Source organism: Engraulis encrasicolus, chromosome 17 (genome assembly GCF_034702125.1).
Source record: "Engraulis encrasicolus isolate BLACKSEA-1 chromosome 17, IST_EnEncr_1.0, whole genome shotgun sequence".
NCBI classification, from domain to species: domain Eukaryota; kingdom Metazoa; phylum Chordata; class Actinopteri; order Clupeiformes; family Engraulidae; genus Engraulis; species Engraulis encrasicolus.
The window spans coordinates 9,031,758-9,049,577 of NC_085873.1; the positions used below are offsets into that span (position 1 = coordinate 9,031,758).

General features: G+C 44.1%; 2 protein-coding genes across 3 annotated transcripts in view; one reads left to right on the top strand and one right to left on the bottom strand.

The window, feature by feature from the left end:
- The window catches only part of arsg (arylsulfatase G), a 23,152-nt gene extending 13,630 nt beyond the window's left edge, over nucleotides 1–9,522 (bottom strand). The window contains exons 1-6 of the mRNA XM_063221709.1: nucleotides 9,441–9,522; nucleotides 6,415–6,676; nucleotides 5,861–6,048; nucleotides 5,453–5,500; nucleotides 5,190–5,301; nucleotides 4,442–4,579 (exon numbers count right to left, since the gene is read on the bottom strand). Of these exons, the coding sequence (XP_063077779.1) occupies nucleotides 4,442–4,579; nucleotides 5,190–5,301; nucleotides 5,453–5,500; nucleotides 5,861–6,048; nucleotides 6,415–6,659 (731 nt within the window). The 5' untranslated portion in view covers nucleotides 6,660–6,676; nucleotides 9,441–9,522. The remainder of the gene's footprint in view (nucleotides 1–4,441; nucleotides 4,580–5,189; nucleotides 5,302–5,452; nucleotides 5,501–5,860; nucleotides 6,049–6,414; nucleotides 6,677–9,440) is intronic.
- LOC134467784 (monocarboxylate transporter 7) lies at nucleotides 7,736–16,814 on the top strand. Of its 2 annotated transcripts, none has more exons than XM_063221710.1 (7): nucleotides 7,736–8,328; nucleotides 10,802–11,062; nucleotides 11,539–11,682; nucleotides 13,091–13,219; nucleotides 13,456–14,038; nucleotides 14,333–14,598; nucleotides 15,580–16,814. In XM_063221710.1, the coding sequence occupies exons 2-7, from the start codon at nucleotides 10,825–10,827 to the stop codon at nucleotides 15,825–15,827; spliced, it is 1,608 nt and encodes a 535-aa protein (XP_063077780.1). In that variant the 5' UTR covers nucleotides 7,736–8,328; nucleotides 10,802–10,824; the 3' UTR covers nucleotides 15,828–16,814. The 2 variants fall into 2 exon arrangements, with proteins under 2 accessions (XP_063077780.1, XP_063077781.1); XM_063221711.1 differs by lacking the exon at nucleotides 7,736–8,328 and adding an exon at nucleotides 9,698–9,752.
- Nucleotides 16,815–17,820: the final 1,006 nt, after the last annotated feature.

Below are 17,820 nucleotides of genomic sequence, written 5' to 3' on the forward strand. Positions count from 1 at the left end.
ATCTGTATCGGGATATATCGTCACAACCTCTTCACGATACGCGTATCGTGTATCGGAGGTGTCATTATCAACACTTCATTTCGGACGTACTTACTAACTATGACAAAGCAATAATTGCTGGCGACTTTAATATCCACGTAAATAAATCAGATGACGCAATAGCCAAGTCTTTCTTAGACACATTAAATGGATTCGGTCTCGTCCAGAATGTTACAGAACAGCCTACCCATCGAAAAGGCAACACACTTGACCTTGTTATTTCACATGCACTTGATATCAATAATATATCGGTCACGGACGTCGGCCTCTCCGACCACCACTGTGTGTTTTTTGATTTTGACATTTCAACACAAATTAGCACACCCAACAATGTCATTCACAGACGACGCATTAATGCCTCTGCTGAGCTTAAGATTTCAGACCTCATCAAATCAGGTGACCTAGGCCTACTAAATGGTCACTGCACACCTGATGAAATGGTTGATAGCTTCAACAACAACTTAAGAGGAATTCTAGATAACATAGCTCCAATTAGAACGACGACAAGAACCAGAGCTAGGTATTCACCTTGGATGAATGACTCACTTAGAGCCTTAAAAAGAAAATGCAGAGTAACCGAGCGTCTTTGGAGGAAAACTAAATTAGAAGTCCACAGACAATCCCTTAGGGATGAGATCTCCTCCTACAATAATGCGGTACGCTCAGAGAGAAAAAGCATATTTTTTCCAAAATCATAACAGACAACCAGCATAATGCGAAAGTTCTTTTTTCCACTATTGACCACCTGCTTAATCCAACACATAGCAATAACAACCTAAATGCAGCATCACATGCCAAGTGCGAGGAATTTTGCTAGATTTTTTAATAAAAAGATTGCCGACATTAGAGAAGGCATCCAAGGTGGAAACGCAGCAACCTCTGTCGCCCACTCAGGCGTTACACCGAGGGGAGGGTTAAACCCCCCTAGGAGACCTGAGAGCTTCCAAAAGTTTTGTCCAATTACAGAGGACGACCTCTGTAAAATAGTCAGGGAAAGTAAGCAGTCTACCTGCAGCCTTGACGCGATCCCCACATATCTGCTAAAAAACATACTTGGTTGCTTAGCAGCACCCTTACTGCAAATTGTTAACACCTCTATGCTTACAGGCATTTTTCCAAGCTCATTCAAAACAGCCATGGTAAAGCCACTCCTAAAAAAGACACATTTAGATCAGAATTCTTTAAACAACTACAGACCTATATCAAACCTCCCCTTTATAAGCAAGGTACTAGAAAAAGTTGTGTTTAAACAGCTTAATCAACATCTGGCTGGGAATGATATCTTGGAAAAATTCCAATCAGGCTTTAGAGCCAACCATAGCACCGAAACAGCACTAACCAAAATAATAAGTGATCTTAGGCTCAGCACTGCCGCAAACAAAGTTTCAGCACTTATCCTCCTCGACCTCAGTGCCGCCTTTGACACGATAGACCACAACATACTAATTGACCGCCTTGAATCTTGGGTAGGCTTGTCCGGTCACGTCTTAGAGTGGTTCAAAACATATATTACAGGAAGACAGTTTTTTGTCACCATCGGAGAATACGTCTCCAACAAGTATGATGTGCCTTTTGGAGTTGCTCAGGGTAGTTGCTTGGGCCCTCTCCTCTTCTCTCTCTATATGTTGCCCCTGGGCTCCATCATCAGAGAGCACAATGTTGATTTTCATAGCTATGCCGACGACACTCAACTATATATCTCTGTCGAGCCTAGCCAAACCACTGCCATTCATGCCTTGACTAAATGCATGTCTGCCATTACAGATTGGATGAACAGTAACTTCCTAAAATTAAATGAAGATAAAACTGAAGTGTTGCTCATTGGGCCTAAGAAAAAACGTGCAAAACTCCACTCAAGCCTAGGTGACCCAAGCATACACATTAAAGATAAGGTTACTAGCCTAGGTGTGGTCATAGACTCGGATTTGAGCTTTGAGCCTCACATCAACAAGATAACAAAATCTGCTTTTTTCCATCTTAGTCCATTAAATGGACTTGCCCCTAGCTATATCTCAGACATGCTCTCTTTTTATGCCCCTGCTCGAGCTCTCAGGTCCACTGATGCCAAGCTGCTAAGGACCCCCACCCCCCCGCAGAAGAAGATCGGCGACGCCGCGTTTGCCTGCTATGCGCCCAAGAGATGGAACGCCCTCCCCATCGAGATCCGATCAGCCACCTCCGTCGACTCCTTTAAGAAGCAGCTGAAGACCCACCTCTTCATCCTTGCCAACTCCTAGCTGCCAAGGCGTCATAGTGTCCCAGCCGCCGCAGCGCCCTTACTACTGGCAATCCAGCCCTGGCAGGGGGCTCCCCTAGGTGGCCGCTGGTCTCTGCCTGAGGTTTCTTCCTGACTACAGGGGGTCTTTTTTCTCAGACCTCACCGAGCTTTTTTTCCCCCTCACAAACTATGAATCAAGCGAAAGGGAGTTTTTCCTCACCCCTGATGCCACCAGGGGCCGCACCTGAGCGCCCAATCTCTGTGTGACTATCTATGTCTTATGATAGGCCCAGCCACTATGGACCTTACACATCTAAGAATCCTGGTCCTAACCTACGTTGACCTTATGACTCTACATTCTCTGTCTATCTCTTCTTCCTCTGCCTTCTTGCTTTTCTGCCTCTCCTCTATACCTCTCCTTATAAATCTATCTCTAACAATGTTTTTTCCCATTTGTTAAGCACTTTGAGTTACATGCCTTGTATGACACAGTGCTATACAAATACAATTATTATTATTATTATTATTATAATTATTATTTCATAGCATAAATTGAATTTTGAATGCAACACAGCAACTGCCAGACCTACCGTTTTGTGAAGGCAGTCTTTTACATTCACTTCAGTATTGTTGCTCAACAGAAAAAAAATAACATTTGGTCCTTTGTGTCTATCGTCTAAAAAAATGAATAAAAACAAAAAATGAAGGTCTAAAATATTGCGATATCGTATCGTGACCCCTATATCGGGATGCGTATCGTATCGGGAGGAGGTGATACCCACCCCTACGCATAATGCATTCAATAATAATGGTTAACACAGCAATATTAATGAAATGATGATGGAAGTAGATATTTAACGGCAATCAGTATCCACTGTGATTTTCTTATTGCACCCCCTGTTAGGCTTTTGCAGTACACCACAGTAGTGTCAAATTCACTAAAAGCTATTTTAAGGACTAAAGGCTCTGCCAAACTGTAAACCTTGAAAGCGCTACATGAAGGCCCCGTGCCAAAGATATTACTGCAGTTAAACTCAAGGCAAAACCTTGAGTTCCCATCCAGAGAGACAAAACACATACATATCTATAATATAGGCTACTGTATATAAACAGAGCTAGTGTCTTGTGGACTGGAAATACTTACAGTAAAGGACGAATTTGGCCAAGCGAAGCGAACTTCGCCATTCATGCCTATGAGAGAGGCGAAGGCAAGCGAAAGCAAGCAAGCAAGAGCGAAATTATTAAACCAAGTTTAATATTATGCAAATGAGGAGCGAATTTGCCTGCGGCGGCCAAATCAAATCAACAACACAATTGTTCCATTTCATTTGATTCGCCGCGACGACCTGATGACGGTTGAGCTGTCAGAATGGAACACTGAATTTTGACTGTCTTCGCCTCGCTCGTTTCGCCTGCTATGGGTCCCTACTGTTAAGCTGTGCCTTTGTTGTCCATTAAGGAGCCGTTTACACATACATATATATGGATATTTTTGAAAACCCATTGGTTTTGTCTTCTTGCTTACACGTAAACTGAGTTTTACAATGCGCATTACAAAACTCTGGTTTTAAAATATCCCATTTAGGGGACTAAAAAGCACCTATCACAATGGAGTTTTTTCTTTTTATCCACATGTTGTCTTTACACGTAAATGGATAAAAAATATCCGCATACGTGTAACCAGCAGCTCAGCAGTTCAGGTCAGCTTGCATCCTCACTCTGTAATGAAATGTCAGATCCTTGGAAAATTGTCTGCAAATGGCACCTTTGAAGCTGACATTCTTTTTTTTAAATCTGCATTTCATTTCATATCATTCTGCATAATACTTTGTTCGTACTGATAGAAAATTCTTGGCCTACATGTTTCATGACATGTCAGATCCTGTTATAATGGTCTGCATATGGCACCTTTAAAGCTGACATTCTAATTAGTGAAATCTACATTCGTGTCGTTCTGGAATTTATTTATTTTTTATCATGAGGCCTTATCTACTGTATGTCTGGCCTTGACATTTCAGCTCAGGGGGACAATTGGCAATAGGTCACTTCAAACATAGGGCCTACTATGCAGAATGCTGCATAAATGTGGAAGAAAAGTAATGACAAGGAGGAGCTGGAGAACACTGTGTGTGCAGCTTAAACTTTTTCTGTTTCATTTGGTGCACACAAGTAGAAGCAAAATACCTTGCGCTGTGCAGAATCCTGACTGCGGCAGAAGTGTACTTTTGGGCCAGGCTCCACAGGTCCAGGGGCTGCTCTATGATGGTCCGGTTCTCATAGAGAGGCAGGGCCACGTCTGTGTAGCATCCCTGTGTCTTCCTGCTGTGGGAGAATGGGGTCAGAGGGGACATTCTAACTATCAAATGTTTTCAAATCTTCCGATAACAGTTCAGCCAAAACAGAGGGGTTTCTCGTATATCCAGGGGTGTCATACAGGGGAGGTAAAGTGTGACTGAGTTACCAGGGCCCCACGTATATAGGGGGCCCACACAGTGTCTGATACTGTATATGTAGATATATGGCTGGGGGGCCATTGGAGCTAATTGTACATAGGGCCCACAATTTGCTGCTACACCCCTGCACATATGGCACAACACTATACTGGCTTGGTTGTTATACTTTGCTGTCTACGTGCTGTCTCATGATTTCAGTCTGTGTTATTTTTTGTCAGCATGACATTTGTGGACTGAGCAATGATATCTATGGGCTGGTATTCATCAAAGCTACGTTTGGAAAAAGTTTAAAAAAAAAAAAAAATGTTTTAAACCCACAGGAAAATAGACAGAACACATTACCGGTACGTGTTTGTCTTTGGTGAAAGAGATTCTATACATAGCATGCATTTTCAGGTTGGAAAATCGGGAATCCTTGATTGATTAGGAAAAATCACAGGCATGTTTCATGTCAAAATGTCTGCATACAGTATGCATACCTGTTCTGGTGAGAAACTGGCTCACACGGAGGACAGCTGGGGAGGTCGTAGCCAGGCAAGTCTGTACAGCCCATGTCATTGCTGTAAGGAATTCCCAGGTAATAGTCAAATCCTACAAAGGAGAAAAAATGAGACGGAGGGGAGAGAGCTAGGATTTAGGGAGAAAAAAACATTGATGACTGATAGCCCCTTATCAGTTTCACGTAACTCTTATCTACTATCCATGGCATTACATTCTTTAGAAAGCTATTGTGTATACAAACCTCTGTTGATAGGGTGATAGGGACCATTGTGGCCAAGGTGCCATTTTCCTGGGGAAAATAACAAGATGTGCCAAAAAGAGGTGAATTACTGTAGAGCAGGTGTATTATTATCATTTTATCATTGATATCATTGATTTGATCATTTATCATTGATAATCTCCTTTTCATATCTTTGAGATAAAGAACTCCATAACAACAACAATATCATCAATGTATGGTTGATGTATACATTCTCAAAACTACATACACATATCAAAGAAGCCCACTAAACACAGCCTCACAATCAACAAACCAATCCTTACTTTGCAATAGCCAATTTAAGGGTATGAGGGGCATATCACTGCAAGCTCTCAAAAAAAAACCCCCAAACAAACAAACGGACAGACAAACAAACAAACGCATCCTGACCAATCATGGCCGTGTAGTAGCCGGCCTCCTGCAGGAGTTCAGCAAACGTGGTCTCATTCAGGGGCAGCCCTCCGAGCGACCGAGTGGCGAAGTTGTGGGTGACACCGTTGCGGAGGCCGTACCGACCCGTCAGTATGGAGGCCCGGGATGGAGAACAGGTGGACGCAGGGGAGTGGAAATCAGTGAACCTTTCAAGAGACAAAAGAAAACACAAGCAACATAATATGATGAATATAAATTCGATTTCAAAATGAACACATCCACAAAAGACTGATACATTTAAATGCAAAGTGCCCTCAACTTCAACGTGAACCTTGAATGCAGCATGTTCTTTAATTCTGCGCCAATCAGACTTAAGACAGCATGAAACACAAAGGGTTCATAATATATGTATTACACTGCACTTACACAGACATGTTTTTTGTCAATCCAAAGTGGCCAAAAAGTGAGGAGAAAAGAGTGGACATTGCAGTAAGCAAGAACAAAACACAAGTTAAGGCAGACAGAGGTGGCATGTACACTGGTGGTACCAATCTTGTACCAAAGAGATGTACCTTTTCCCCTCCCGAGCGAGTTGGTCCAGGTAAGGTGTGTTACTAGGCTTCTCTCCTGCCTGGTTTGCCCCCAGGTCTCCCCAGCCTATATCGTCTGCCAGGATCACTATGAAGTTGGGCCTCTGTCTGGTGTCCATCTCCATGACGACCTTCAGTCCACTGTGTTGCAGCAGGGTGACATGGTAAACCACCCCGGAGACCAGCGCACTGACCAGCAGTACAGAGGCAACACCCACACCGGCCATACAGAGAGGCAGGGAGCCTGGGGAATAAAAAGGAAAAACCCTATTTGACTATTGGATGGATGGAAGTTAGAGAGGAAGACGGACACAAATACAAACACACACACACACACACAAGCCCTATCTCACGCCTTTCGTGAAGTCTTCACGAAAAAAATAGATTAATTTTCACGCTGCCTATTCACTTGAATTGCCCCACTGCTGCTATGGTTATCCAAACGTCTGCAGGGGCGGGGAGGGGGTGCTGACAGAACACTGCTGATACACTCTGGACTCACTAATTCGACGCCCTTTCGGTACTTACGCCTTATGTCCCCTAAACCTAAACCTAAACCTAACCCTAACCTTAACCCTACTTAACCCTAAACCTAACTCTAACCCTAACCTTAACCCTAACCTTGACCCTAAACCTAACCCTAAATTGCTTGTTTGAAATGTTTGATTACCATGTGACGGTAGGCTACCGAAAGGGCATCAAAGTAGTGGGTCGCTAGGCAACAGTCGGGCAATTCAAGTGAATAGGCAGCGTGAAAATTAATCCATTATTTTCGTGAAGACTTTACGAAAGGCGGGCAATAACGTGAATGCACCACGAAAATTACTCTATTGTTTTCGTGAAGACTTTACGAAAGGCGTGAGATACGGTTGCACACACACACACACACACACACACACACACACACACACACACACACACACACACACACACACACACACACGCACAGAATACATATTCCGATAGTATAGCCGTCAGCTGGACGTGTTGTTCGGAGTCATTTTGAAACACACACAAAAATCACAACCAACAAATCATGTGTTGGCAGACTGTGAGTTGACATAAATCGCTCAATCGGAGTCCAATACTACTGACCAGAGAGAGGACCCACAAATGGGTGCAGTTCCCTTTAAGAACAGCTGATAAAGAGGTCATGTTGACAAGTGGAGGCCAGAGGTACTGGATAGTTTATTTGGGTTCATAGAGTAGCCTACCTACAGATACAAATCAGGAGGACCCCATGCTTTATGCAGACCAACTATCATTTCTCCTTACCGAATTAGGATTTAAAAACACAAATTACTTCTGATAAGGTTATCGACTTATTGAGGCTTGTCCAGGACAGAAAATGGCACACTTAGAAGTGCATAACAAGAGGTACAAAACAATGGAAATACGGGCATTTCTTCAGACACGTCCTTTGTTCCTCTCAAGAGTTGAACTCATCTGTGGAACCTGTTTGCTTACCCATACGAGACACAAAACAGCCCTGCCAGTTATATAATTTGGACAATGACACACCATACATACGGTACTCAAAACAGTGACAAAGTATCCTACAGTCTTCCAAGCGATACCTTGACAGTGTTTGCTCTAAGGAGACTACACAGATCCTTAGAGTGGGATTCCACTTCCAGCCAAAGGGGGCTTCAAGCCTGACCTTTTACACACACACATCTATTGCTGCAACCCAACCCTCAGCTAGGCTACCAGCTCCATGAAAACCCTCCCACTACTAGAACTACAAGGCTAGATGTTCAACTCTCTCTCACTGCCGTGGTTTCCTTAGAGATCCTCTGTAACCCAGGCTTGGTCCCCATGAATTCATACAAATAGAACAAAGGAATCTGAAGGAGACCCTCCCAAGGAAAAGTCTTCTGTGTCTAAGGAGAAGAGGTAATGTTTCAGTCTTTGTAGCGTCTTCTTCACTTATCAGAGGTCTACATGTGGAACAGCATATGGGCACAAGCTGCTACAGTATGGACAGATCAATAAGTATCGTACATCTAGAATATTCTGCCAGGTTTGGTGGTTGTAGTCAGGTTTGGCTGTGATAAAAGTTCAATGGTTATTACGCGCCATATTTGAAAAGTGTTTTATCAAGGCAAATGAGAAAATGTATCGTTTCCCGAGACAAAAGAGTAGGCTCTCGTGTGTGAGTAGCTGATGATGCGCTCTGTATCACACCATAGATTCGAGTCTTCCTCTTGTCATGAGTATCGTTGTAAAGGGCTTTGAGTTTCGTGCCGATCATATTCCTCGCATGTGCGTAAACGCCTTTATCAGATACCACTATCTCCGAACTATCAATGACAGCAGAAGGAAGATTAAACTAGAGAGGATGAATGACCCATTCATGCTGACTGTTTCTGATAAAGTTAAATAAAACCCCCTCTAGCCTATTTCTGAATAAAATTTCTAACCCCTGATATTCACGTTCAGCCATCAGCTTGAGAAGGGCAACCGGTTTTTAGACGGCCATTGCCAACAACCACAAAATTGGCAACGGTGTCGTGGCATAATGACGTTTACATTTGTCATGTTCATGCAATGCCCACCCAGTGCGTTTTTACTATCACATATGTCCTCCTTAGTAGCCAATTCATTGAATCAAATGGGCTGAGCAAGATAAGTATCTGAAGATGTGTTTCTCTATCAAAGCTGAAAGGTATCCAGGACCACAAGCTTTGTAGCCTACTTCTCCTGTCACGAGACCGAACCCCTGAACCCCCCAGTTAATTTCTTTAGACGACTCGTGTTACCCACAACGCACAATCCCCTCGTTTATGCTACAGTGCATATCTATGCCACAGTATCTATTTGTGTTGTAACGGTTGACGCTTTATGAACGAGCTGCTTGTTGGGTACTTCCTGTCGTAGAATGTCCAACTTCAGGCTTCGGGAAACTCGCGGAAATATGCTGTAGTGAAAAGAGAAAGCTGTGCGTGAGGAATCGCGCTTTTACGCAGCTTATTACACCTTGGCTGACTGGTCAAATGCAAGCTTACACTGATTTAACAATCTCTCTGAAGTCTGGGAAGTTGGTAATTCAATCTGAAAATTCCAGTTCGTCAACAAGTCGTTATGGTCGGTCTAATTCTTGCTCGTGAGATGTTGCATGTGAAATGCCTGTGTGCGCGTTCTCGTCGCGCACCGCACGTGATCTCGGTAGAGGGAGACAGCGGGATAGACAAAAAGTAAACAGTTGTTTCCCCCTCATAGGGAACATGTGCAATACTGACTTGAGGTCAATGTGTGGTTTACAGACACAAGGACCTTAGAGGCAGGGACACACTGATCTTTTCCAAACGTCTCTGCTGGTCAGAACTAAATGAATGCTCTCACTCAGAGAATCACATGGACATGTCATCACATTTTCATCACCATGATTTAAAAACCAAAATGTTAACGACCAACTCTTGTGTTACTTTAAAAATGCTTAGTAATGTGGCATAGCAATGTTATTATGATGTGGATGAGCTTTTTCAGCAAAGAGGGAAACTAGACTACTATGCTACAGAGGAACACAAATCTGCTGATTCTGAGTTTAACTGAAACTGAAATGTTGTGTTCAGTAACATAGGCTTCCAGTCCCAGTGTCAATATAACTCTCAAATCAACTAAATTCCAGATGACATATGGTCCTTCTACAAAATAGTGTCATTTATACTCTTTGGTCAGTGTAACTCTGTCAGAGTCAATTCTACTCAATATTGTGTAGGCCTAAATATTGACACTCGAATGTGAATAGACTGGTAGTGGCCATATGTAGACTTTTGCCTCCACTGTTAGAGTTATGACTTGCCACAGTATTGTAACATATTTGGATTTACAGCCATGCAGCAGTGGTGTAATGGTTAAGGACATGGGCTTTAGGGCTGCAGGTTTGAATCCCACCCTACCATTACATTACATTACATTACATTGCACTTAGCTGACGCTTTCATTTATTCAAAGCGACTTACAGTTATTCTTTTTCAGGGTATTGGTTACAGTCCCTGGAGCAATGTGGGGTTAGGTGCCTTGCTCAAGGGCACTTCAGCCATGGATGGAGATGTAGGGAGAGGTCAGGGGGGATTCGAACCGGCAACCCCTAGATTGAAAGACCAACTCTCTAACCACTAGGCCACGGCTGCCCTCAACTGCCTACCTCAAGTGCCTACCACTCCCTATCTCACTCCATGGCTGAGGTGCCCTTGAGATAGGCACCTAATCCTATATTGCTCCAGGGACCAATACCCTTTACTTAAAAATGTTGTACGTCGTTTTTAATTAAGACTTCGGCTTAGTGAAATGTAATGTACCGGTAATGTAATTTATATAAGTCTACTCTGAAATACTGACACCCCATTTTTTTGCTGTGTTACAGAGGGGAAACGACTACCTTTGAATATGATGAAGTGCTTGCTCGGCCTCAAACGGTGCCTGGGACCCAATGTTTACACGGAGGTCCCCGATGGGGGCTGGGGCTTTGTGGTGGCGGTGGCCTTTTTCCTGGTCGAGGCCTTCACCTACGGAGTCATCAAGACCTTCGGGATCTTCTTAAACGATCTTATGACGGACTTCGACGAGACGAATAGTCGAATATCATGGATTCTGTCCATCTGCGTGTTTGTCATGACATTTACAGGTAGGCTGGAAGTGACATAACCCACAGCAGGCCTGCATGACACATGATTAATATATAGCTGAGGCATAACTGTTATCATGTTATTAAACTATTATATGCTGATGTGACTATATAGGCTAACTGTTGAATTATCTAATTTTCCATATTCGATTATACATCTGTCGGCGGGTGTCTTGGTTTATGTAGCTCCACTGTCAATGTTAATAGGCTATATCATGTTATTACACTATGACTAAGCTAATACAACTGTATTAACAACTATCAAATTGTCTAATTTTTCCTATAATTCTATTATTCATCCTTTTGCTGTTGTCCTGATTTGATTTGTGTAGCTCCACTGTTATCGTTATTCATAGGCCTACTATATCATGCTATTACACTATCAGTATGCAAATATAACTGTACTTATTTAGTGTCTCATATATTTCTCAAATATTCTCTTCTCCACCCCTCTGTTGTTGTTTTGGTCTGTCCAGCCCCGCTGTCATCGTTGCTAAGCAACCGGTTTGGGTTCCAGCCGGTGGTGATGCTTGGAGGGTTCCTCATCTCTCTAGGCATGGTCACGACAGCCTTCACTACCTCCGTTAATCAGATGTACGTCACCATGGGGATCATAGCAGGTAGGTACATTTATAAAATACGTAATGTATGCCTACCAGCAAAGTTTGTAACATTTGTAACATTAGTGAAAGCTCCCTCCCGAAGCCAGATGTGACGGCAAAGATGTACTGGCTTACAGTAGACCTTAAGCTCAGCTGTTTCGCACCAATGCTCCCATGCCAGAGGGCTGGAGATTGTGAATTTGAGCCTCAAGTGGCAGACTGTGCAGGAAGTCCTCTATTACATTATCCTGTATGACTTAGGCTATGAGAGCATCAGGACTCACTTGTGAAAAAAAAATGCAGTTGTGCATCACCACTGAGACGTGATCCAATCAGCACAGTGTCAGCTGATAGCAAGAGAAGTACAGAGGTCTATTTTTGAAAAAAAAGTGAAGTGAAAGCCCATTGGGAAACTCCAACTCCCATTGTCATTGTGACACAGCACTCCACAGCACACAAGTGAACACTGCACACTGTACACAACGAAATTGCATTTTATGCCTCACCCGTGCAAGGGGGCAGCCCTCAGTGGCGCCCCATGGGGAGCAGTGCGGTGGGACGGTACCATGCTCAGGGTACCTCAGTCATGGAGGAGGATGGGGGAGAGCACTGGTTGATTGCTCCCCCCACCAACCTGGCGGGTCGGGAGTCGAACCGGCAACCTCTGGGATGCAAGTCTGACGCCCTAACCGCTCACCCATGACTGCTCAATTTATAATCATTGCATGACATTACATTGAATTTGGCAGAGGCTTTTTAACCAAAGCGGCTTACAATCGAGGACATAATCATAGCCAACATCACTAGCTGATGCAAAGTGCACAGGACATACACAGAAGAAGTGCAGATGCTAAGTAGGGTTAGTTAAAAAAAAAAGTATATTAGCACAGGGTTCAGTAGAGTACACACACACACACACATCATGCCATAGAGTCTAGCACGGGACTGGGGCAGCTCAAGCATTAGTGCAGTAGACAGTCATGAAAGAGAAGAGTCTTTACTTGCTTCTTGAAGGTTGAGAAAGATATGCCTAGTCTTGGTGCCTCTGGGAGATTGTCCCACCACTGAGGAATAATGACAGAACAGTCTTGACTGGGATCGCTTAGATTGAGCAGGAAGCAGGGCCAGATGGTTTGTGTTGGAGGAACGGAATTCTCTTCCAGGAACATAAGGCCTTAGTATGTCCTTCAGCGGAGCTGCTCCAGTGGTGGTTTTGTAGGCAAGTGTCAAGGCCTTGGGCTTGATCCAGGCAGCGAGCAGTAGCCAGTGCAACTCGATGAATAGAGGAGTAACATGGGTCCTTTTGGGTTGAGTGAATACCACTCAGATAAGTTACCTGTGTTGGAAGGAACCTGCGTTTCTTTTTTTAACTTTCACTTTTATCACCTCTGCTCTCCTCTCACCTGATTTCCTTCGCTCTTTTCAGGGTTGGGCTACTGCCTTACGTTCCTCCCCACGGTCACGATTCTCTCCCAGTATTTTGAAAAGCGGCGCTCCATAGTGACCTCCATGGCTTCTACAGGGGAGTCCATTGCCATATTTGCTTTTGCTCCAGGTAAGAGACCTAACCTTGCAGTTGTTGCAGCCTTTATATTATGTCAGCAAAATTAAAATTCTTACACAATAAACAATGCAATGTAGTCGATTCAACATTCAGAGCATACTCTGGGGCCAAATACACTGTAGAAGAAATTAAATTGACTCTAGGTGTTGAATTATCATCGTATTTTTACTGTGTATTCTTGAAAAGTCTTGTAAAGTAAAATGGTTTTGCTGTCATTGTTTTTGTAGCATTTACGGCACTCAAAGCCAAAATTGGCTGGAGGTACACGATGGTGGTGATCGGGCTCCTCCAGGGTTCGATCATCATCTGCGGGGCCCTTCTTCGGCCCATCGTGATCAAGCCTTCACCAGAAGACCGGAGCAGCAAGGAGCAGCTCCAGCAGTCCAGACAGTCCTCCAAACAGCAGCAGGCCCGGCTGGCTCTGGACAAAGACCAACTCCACGGCTCCGTCAGCTCCGGAGACTCAGGGGTTCAGTCGCTGGAAGACCCCGAACTTGGAGGTCAGAAGGCAGCAGAGAAAGAAGAAACGAAGGCCCTCTCTCCAAAACCACCACCACCACCACCCACCAACGATGAAAAGATGTCGAGATGGTCCAACAAGCTTCTTGATCTTTCCGTGCTGAAGGAAGGCAGCTTCCTGTGCTACTCGGCGTTCGGCCTGTTCGCCACGTTGGGCTTCTTCGCACCGCAGCTGTACGTGGTGGAGCTGAGCGTCAGCCGAGGCGTGGACCGCGACAAGGCCGCCTACTCGCTCTCCATCATGGCAGTCGCAGAGATCTTTGGACGCCTCTCCATCGGCTGGCTCATGAGGTAAGGAAGCCACCCATGAATGAATGAATGAATGAATGAATGAAGGAGGATAGAAAGGAATGAATGACTGACTGAATGAGTGAATGAATTAATGCATTAATAAATGTTTTATGTCACCCACTGTGTCAGTTGTACCTCAGCTACACTTAGCCTATGAATGATTGAGTGAATGAATCATTGTTTTATTCACTGCATGTTATAGTTCATCGTATTTCTATGCATGTGGGAAGAAAAAGAATCATTTTTGTGAGCAATGTTTTTAAACAGTTCAAACAATTCCTCTTAATCCATCAGCTGGCGGCGCATGAGGAAGATCTTCGTGCTGCTGGGCTGCGTGACACTGCTGTGCGTGGTGCTGGTGGTCTTCACACTGGTGGACGGCTTCTGGGGCGTGGCGGCCTGCTGCGTCTTCTACGGCTTCCTGCTGGGCAACGTGGCGTCCACCCACATCCCCATGCTGGCCGAGGACGACGTGGTGGGCATACGCAGGATGGCGTCCGCCGCGGGGGTCTACGTCTGCATACAGAGCTTCGCCGGCCTGGGTGGACCACCGCTGGGAGGTAGGCTGGTAACAATACTGCTCTTCGTGTGACGTTTGCAATGAATGCACTGTCATGTCATGTTATTATTATTAGTGTGGCCAACTGTCCTGGTTTTTCCGGCTTTGCCGGCCTGGGCATACCACCACAAGGAAGTAGGCCAGTAACAGTATTGGGATGTGTTTCTCGAAAGCGTAGTTGTTTGCTAGTTAGAAACTTGGGTAGTTGCCAATGCATTGCAAATAAAGTAGCTAATGTAGTTAGCAACTATAATTTCGAGAAACTCTGATTTTGAATGAATGTATCATGTCATGTCATTAAACTGGTTATAATGACAATAAAGGCTTTAGATTCTCTTTGAAGTTGCATACCATACTATCAGGATTTTGTTGGCCGGGCTTGGTTAGTGTGGTGGGCATGCTTATGCTTAGGATAGCATATGCCACAGGGGTCTATTTCTGAATAGAGAGCTTTGCTGACCTGGGAGTCTCAGCGCTTGGAGGTAGGGGCAGCATATTTAGGAGATAAGGATAGGTGTAGTTCTGAAATGCATACGGGGGATGGTGGCCGCTGCGGGGGTCTCTGTGTGTATAGAGCTTCACCGGACTGGGAGGCCCGCTGCTAGGAGGTACACATAGGTTGGAGTTTGGGGAAGTAGTTATGTTATGATTTTTCTGTTTGTTAGTGAAGGCATAGAAATAATCCAGAGCTTTGCTGGCCTGGGTAGGGTATATATTGGAGGTAGTTACGATAGGTGTAGATCTCAAAGGTTGAAAACAAAAATGTTATTTATGACTTGTACTTTACATTTGACTTTGTTACTCTGCTTGTGTTTTCCTAAGACTACTGAAATATTATCTAGAAATTACCAGATTCGAATTCAAAGACGGTAGCCTCGCTGAAAATTAGGAAATTAAAAGCATTTTTTTTGAGTAAAGTGAATCATTAACCAGGGGATTCTCCTTGATCTTCCACTGATGCACATCCCATTTTCTGCTGCAGGTGTTTTGGTGGACATCACAGGGAACTATGGCTCAGCGTTCTACTCCTGTGCAGTGGGCATGGCGTTGGGAGCCTTGTTTCTCGGACTGGTGCGGCCAGCCAAGACCGGGAGGTTGCCGTGCTGGAAAAAGCAACCGGAGCAGCATAACAGCCTAACGCCTGAAAGGGACAGCCCAGCCAGGGAGAGCTCCCCTGAGGACTTTGTTGAAGAGGACATCTGCCTCGAAACAGAACAAAAGGACAGCTAATGAAAAAGCCATTGTGGCCTGGAAGTGCAAAAGTAATTAGTTTGCCAAGTGCCACAATACTTTAAAAAAAAAACTTTTTGAAAACATGTAAGGTAATATTTTATCATTGTATTTTTTGCACTTCTGGGCCACCGTATGAAGGCTTTTGGAGTTGCAACACTATCTCATCCCTACGTGCCACTTTTCAACCCATTGACCAGGTGGCAACATTTGACGCCGACGCTGAACTGAAAAACACGCCCTTGTGGCAACATAACTTTACTGATGGTTAGGTTTAGGTCTAGATTTAGGTCAAGGTATGGGCATCTACTCCAAGATGAGTCGGTATGACTGTGGAATACTGCTGCTTGGTGAAATGGCGTTGAAAAACGACGGCAGGGGTGTGAGGACGCGTTGGGAGTGGAGTGAAGTGACAACTGGATATGCTGCTTTTACGCACATCGTTTGCACAACAGGCCGTTGCCTGCTGAGGCGGAAATCCCAGGTTATGATTGTAAAAAAGGGCCATGTAGTTCTTCCAGCCAACTTACTGATGCAGCGGATCCTAATTATTACTACTACATCTCTTCTACCAGGAAGATGGTTTATTGAATTGATGGTGAATTTCAAACATTAATTGGAAGTCACCTGTTTCCCCAAGTCCCTCAAGTTGGGTTGTCATGTGTCAAGCTGGTAGGCTACTATTTCATAATCTTTTACGCAACTGAGTAGGTCGTAAAATGTAGCCGAACATAGTTGTACCCTACAATTCTACAGTCCTACAAAGCCTAAATGTAGTAACTAAATATTTTTTTGTCTACTTGAGTTTAGACTTCCCATCAATCTCATAACATTTTTTTGTGGATAAATCTTTTGGATCTTAGATAAAGCTCGTAGAACCTATTGTATGTTCTAAGTTGAACCTGTTACACATAACCTGTTTATCTGTGTTTGTGTAGTTAATGCAATTCACCATTGTAGAACAGAGGAATAACATCAGATTGTAAACACAATCAAACAATTGAGATAATAGAAATTAATAGTTATGATTCAAAAAAGCATACAATGGTTTTCCAAAGATGTCAAGTATGGTTAGGTTCCTTACCTGTAGAACACCAAACAAGTCAATTGCTTTACATACGTGTGCCTACCAGTATTTTTCGAACTGTCATACATACTTTGATTTGCTGTCTCATGAATCACTTTTTAATGCTTTGGTAGGCTTTTGGACCAAAGTGAATATGAAAAATCTTAACTGCTACCCAGAGATCTACAATTTGGGGAGACCTTAAGCTGTTTGTTCAATCTTTTGATATATTGTAGATGCTAAAGGCATTAAAAAACATTGCAAACTTGTTACATGCGAAAACAATAGCAGGTGCAATATCAGTTTCAGACACAGGGAATAGCCTAATGCACACAGGATTGTAAAACTCGGCAGTCTGGCTGTATGATGACCAAGGGTCTGTGAAGATCCTCATGTAGGCCTATCGAGGTTCGATAATCCAAAGTGTTAAGTTGTAAGCAACTTCTTGTCTTTCTGTTCTTTTCTTACGGTATATGACATGACAGTGTGAGAGGGGACAGGAACTAAGCAGGAGACAGGGACGGGGATGGAAATGACCCAGGTAGGCCAGACTTGAACCTGGGTCCCCATCATGGCACGGGTATGCGAGCTAGTGTAACCCGACATATTACTGCGCAGTCTGTCCCCCTCGGGGCCACCACGTCAATAGGAGTCACAGCACAATGCCGCTGGACTAAAAGGACCAGTCCGATTGTGAAACGCTACCGATACTGTATAAGGCTTCTGGAGGGAGGTTTACTAACGTTACACACCACACTCTGCTAGTTGGCCTCCGTTACACTCATACCCCGAAACCTCACTCCCATCTGGGTCACGGCACCAGTGTAACCCGACGTATTACTGCGCAGTACGCCCCCCTTGGGGCTGCGAACTCGCTATCATGTCAATGGGAGTCACAGCATGATACCGGCAGACTAAAGGACCATT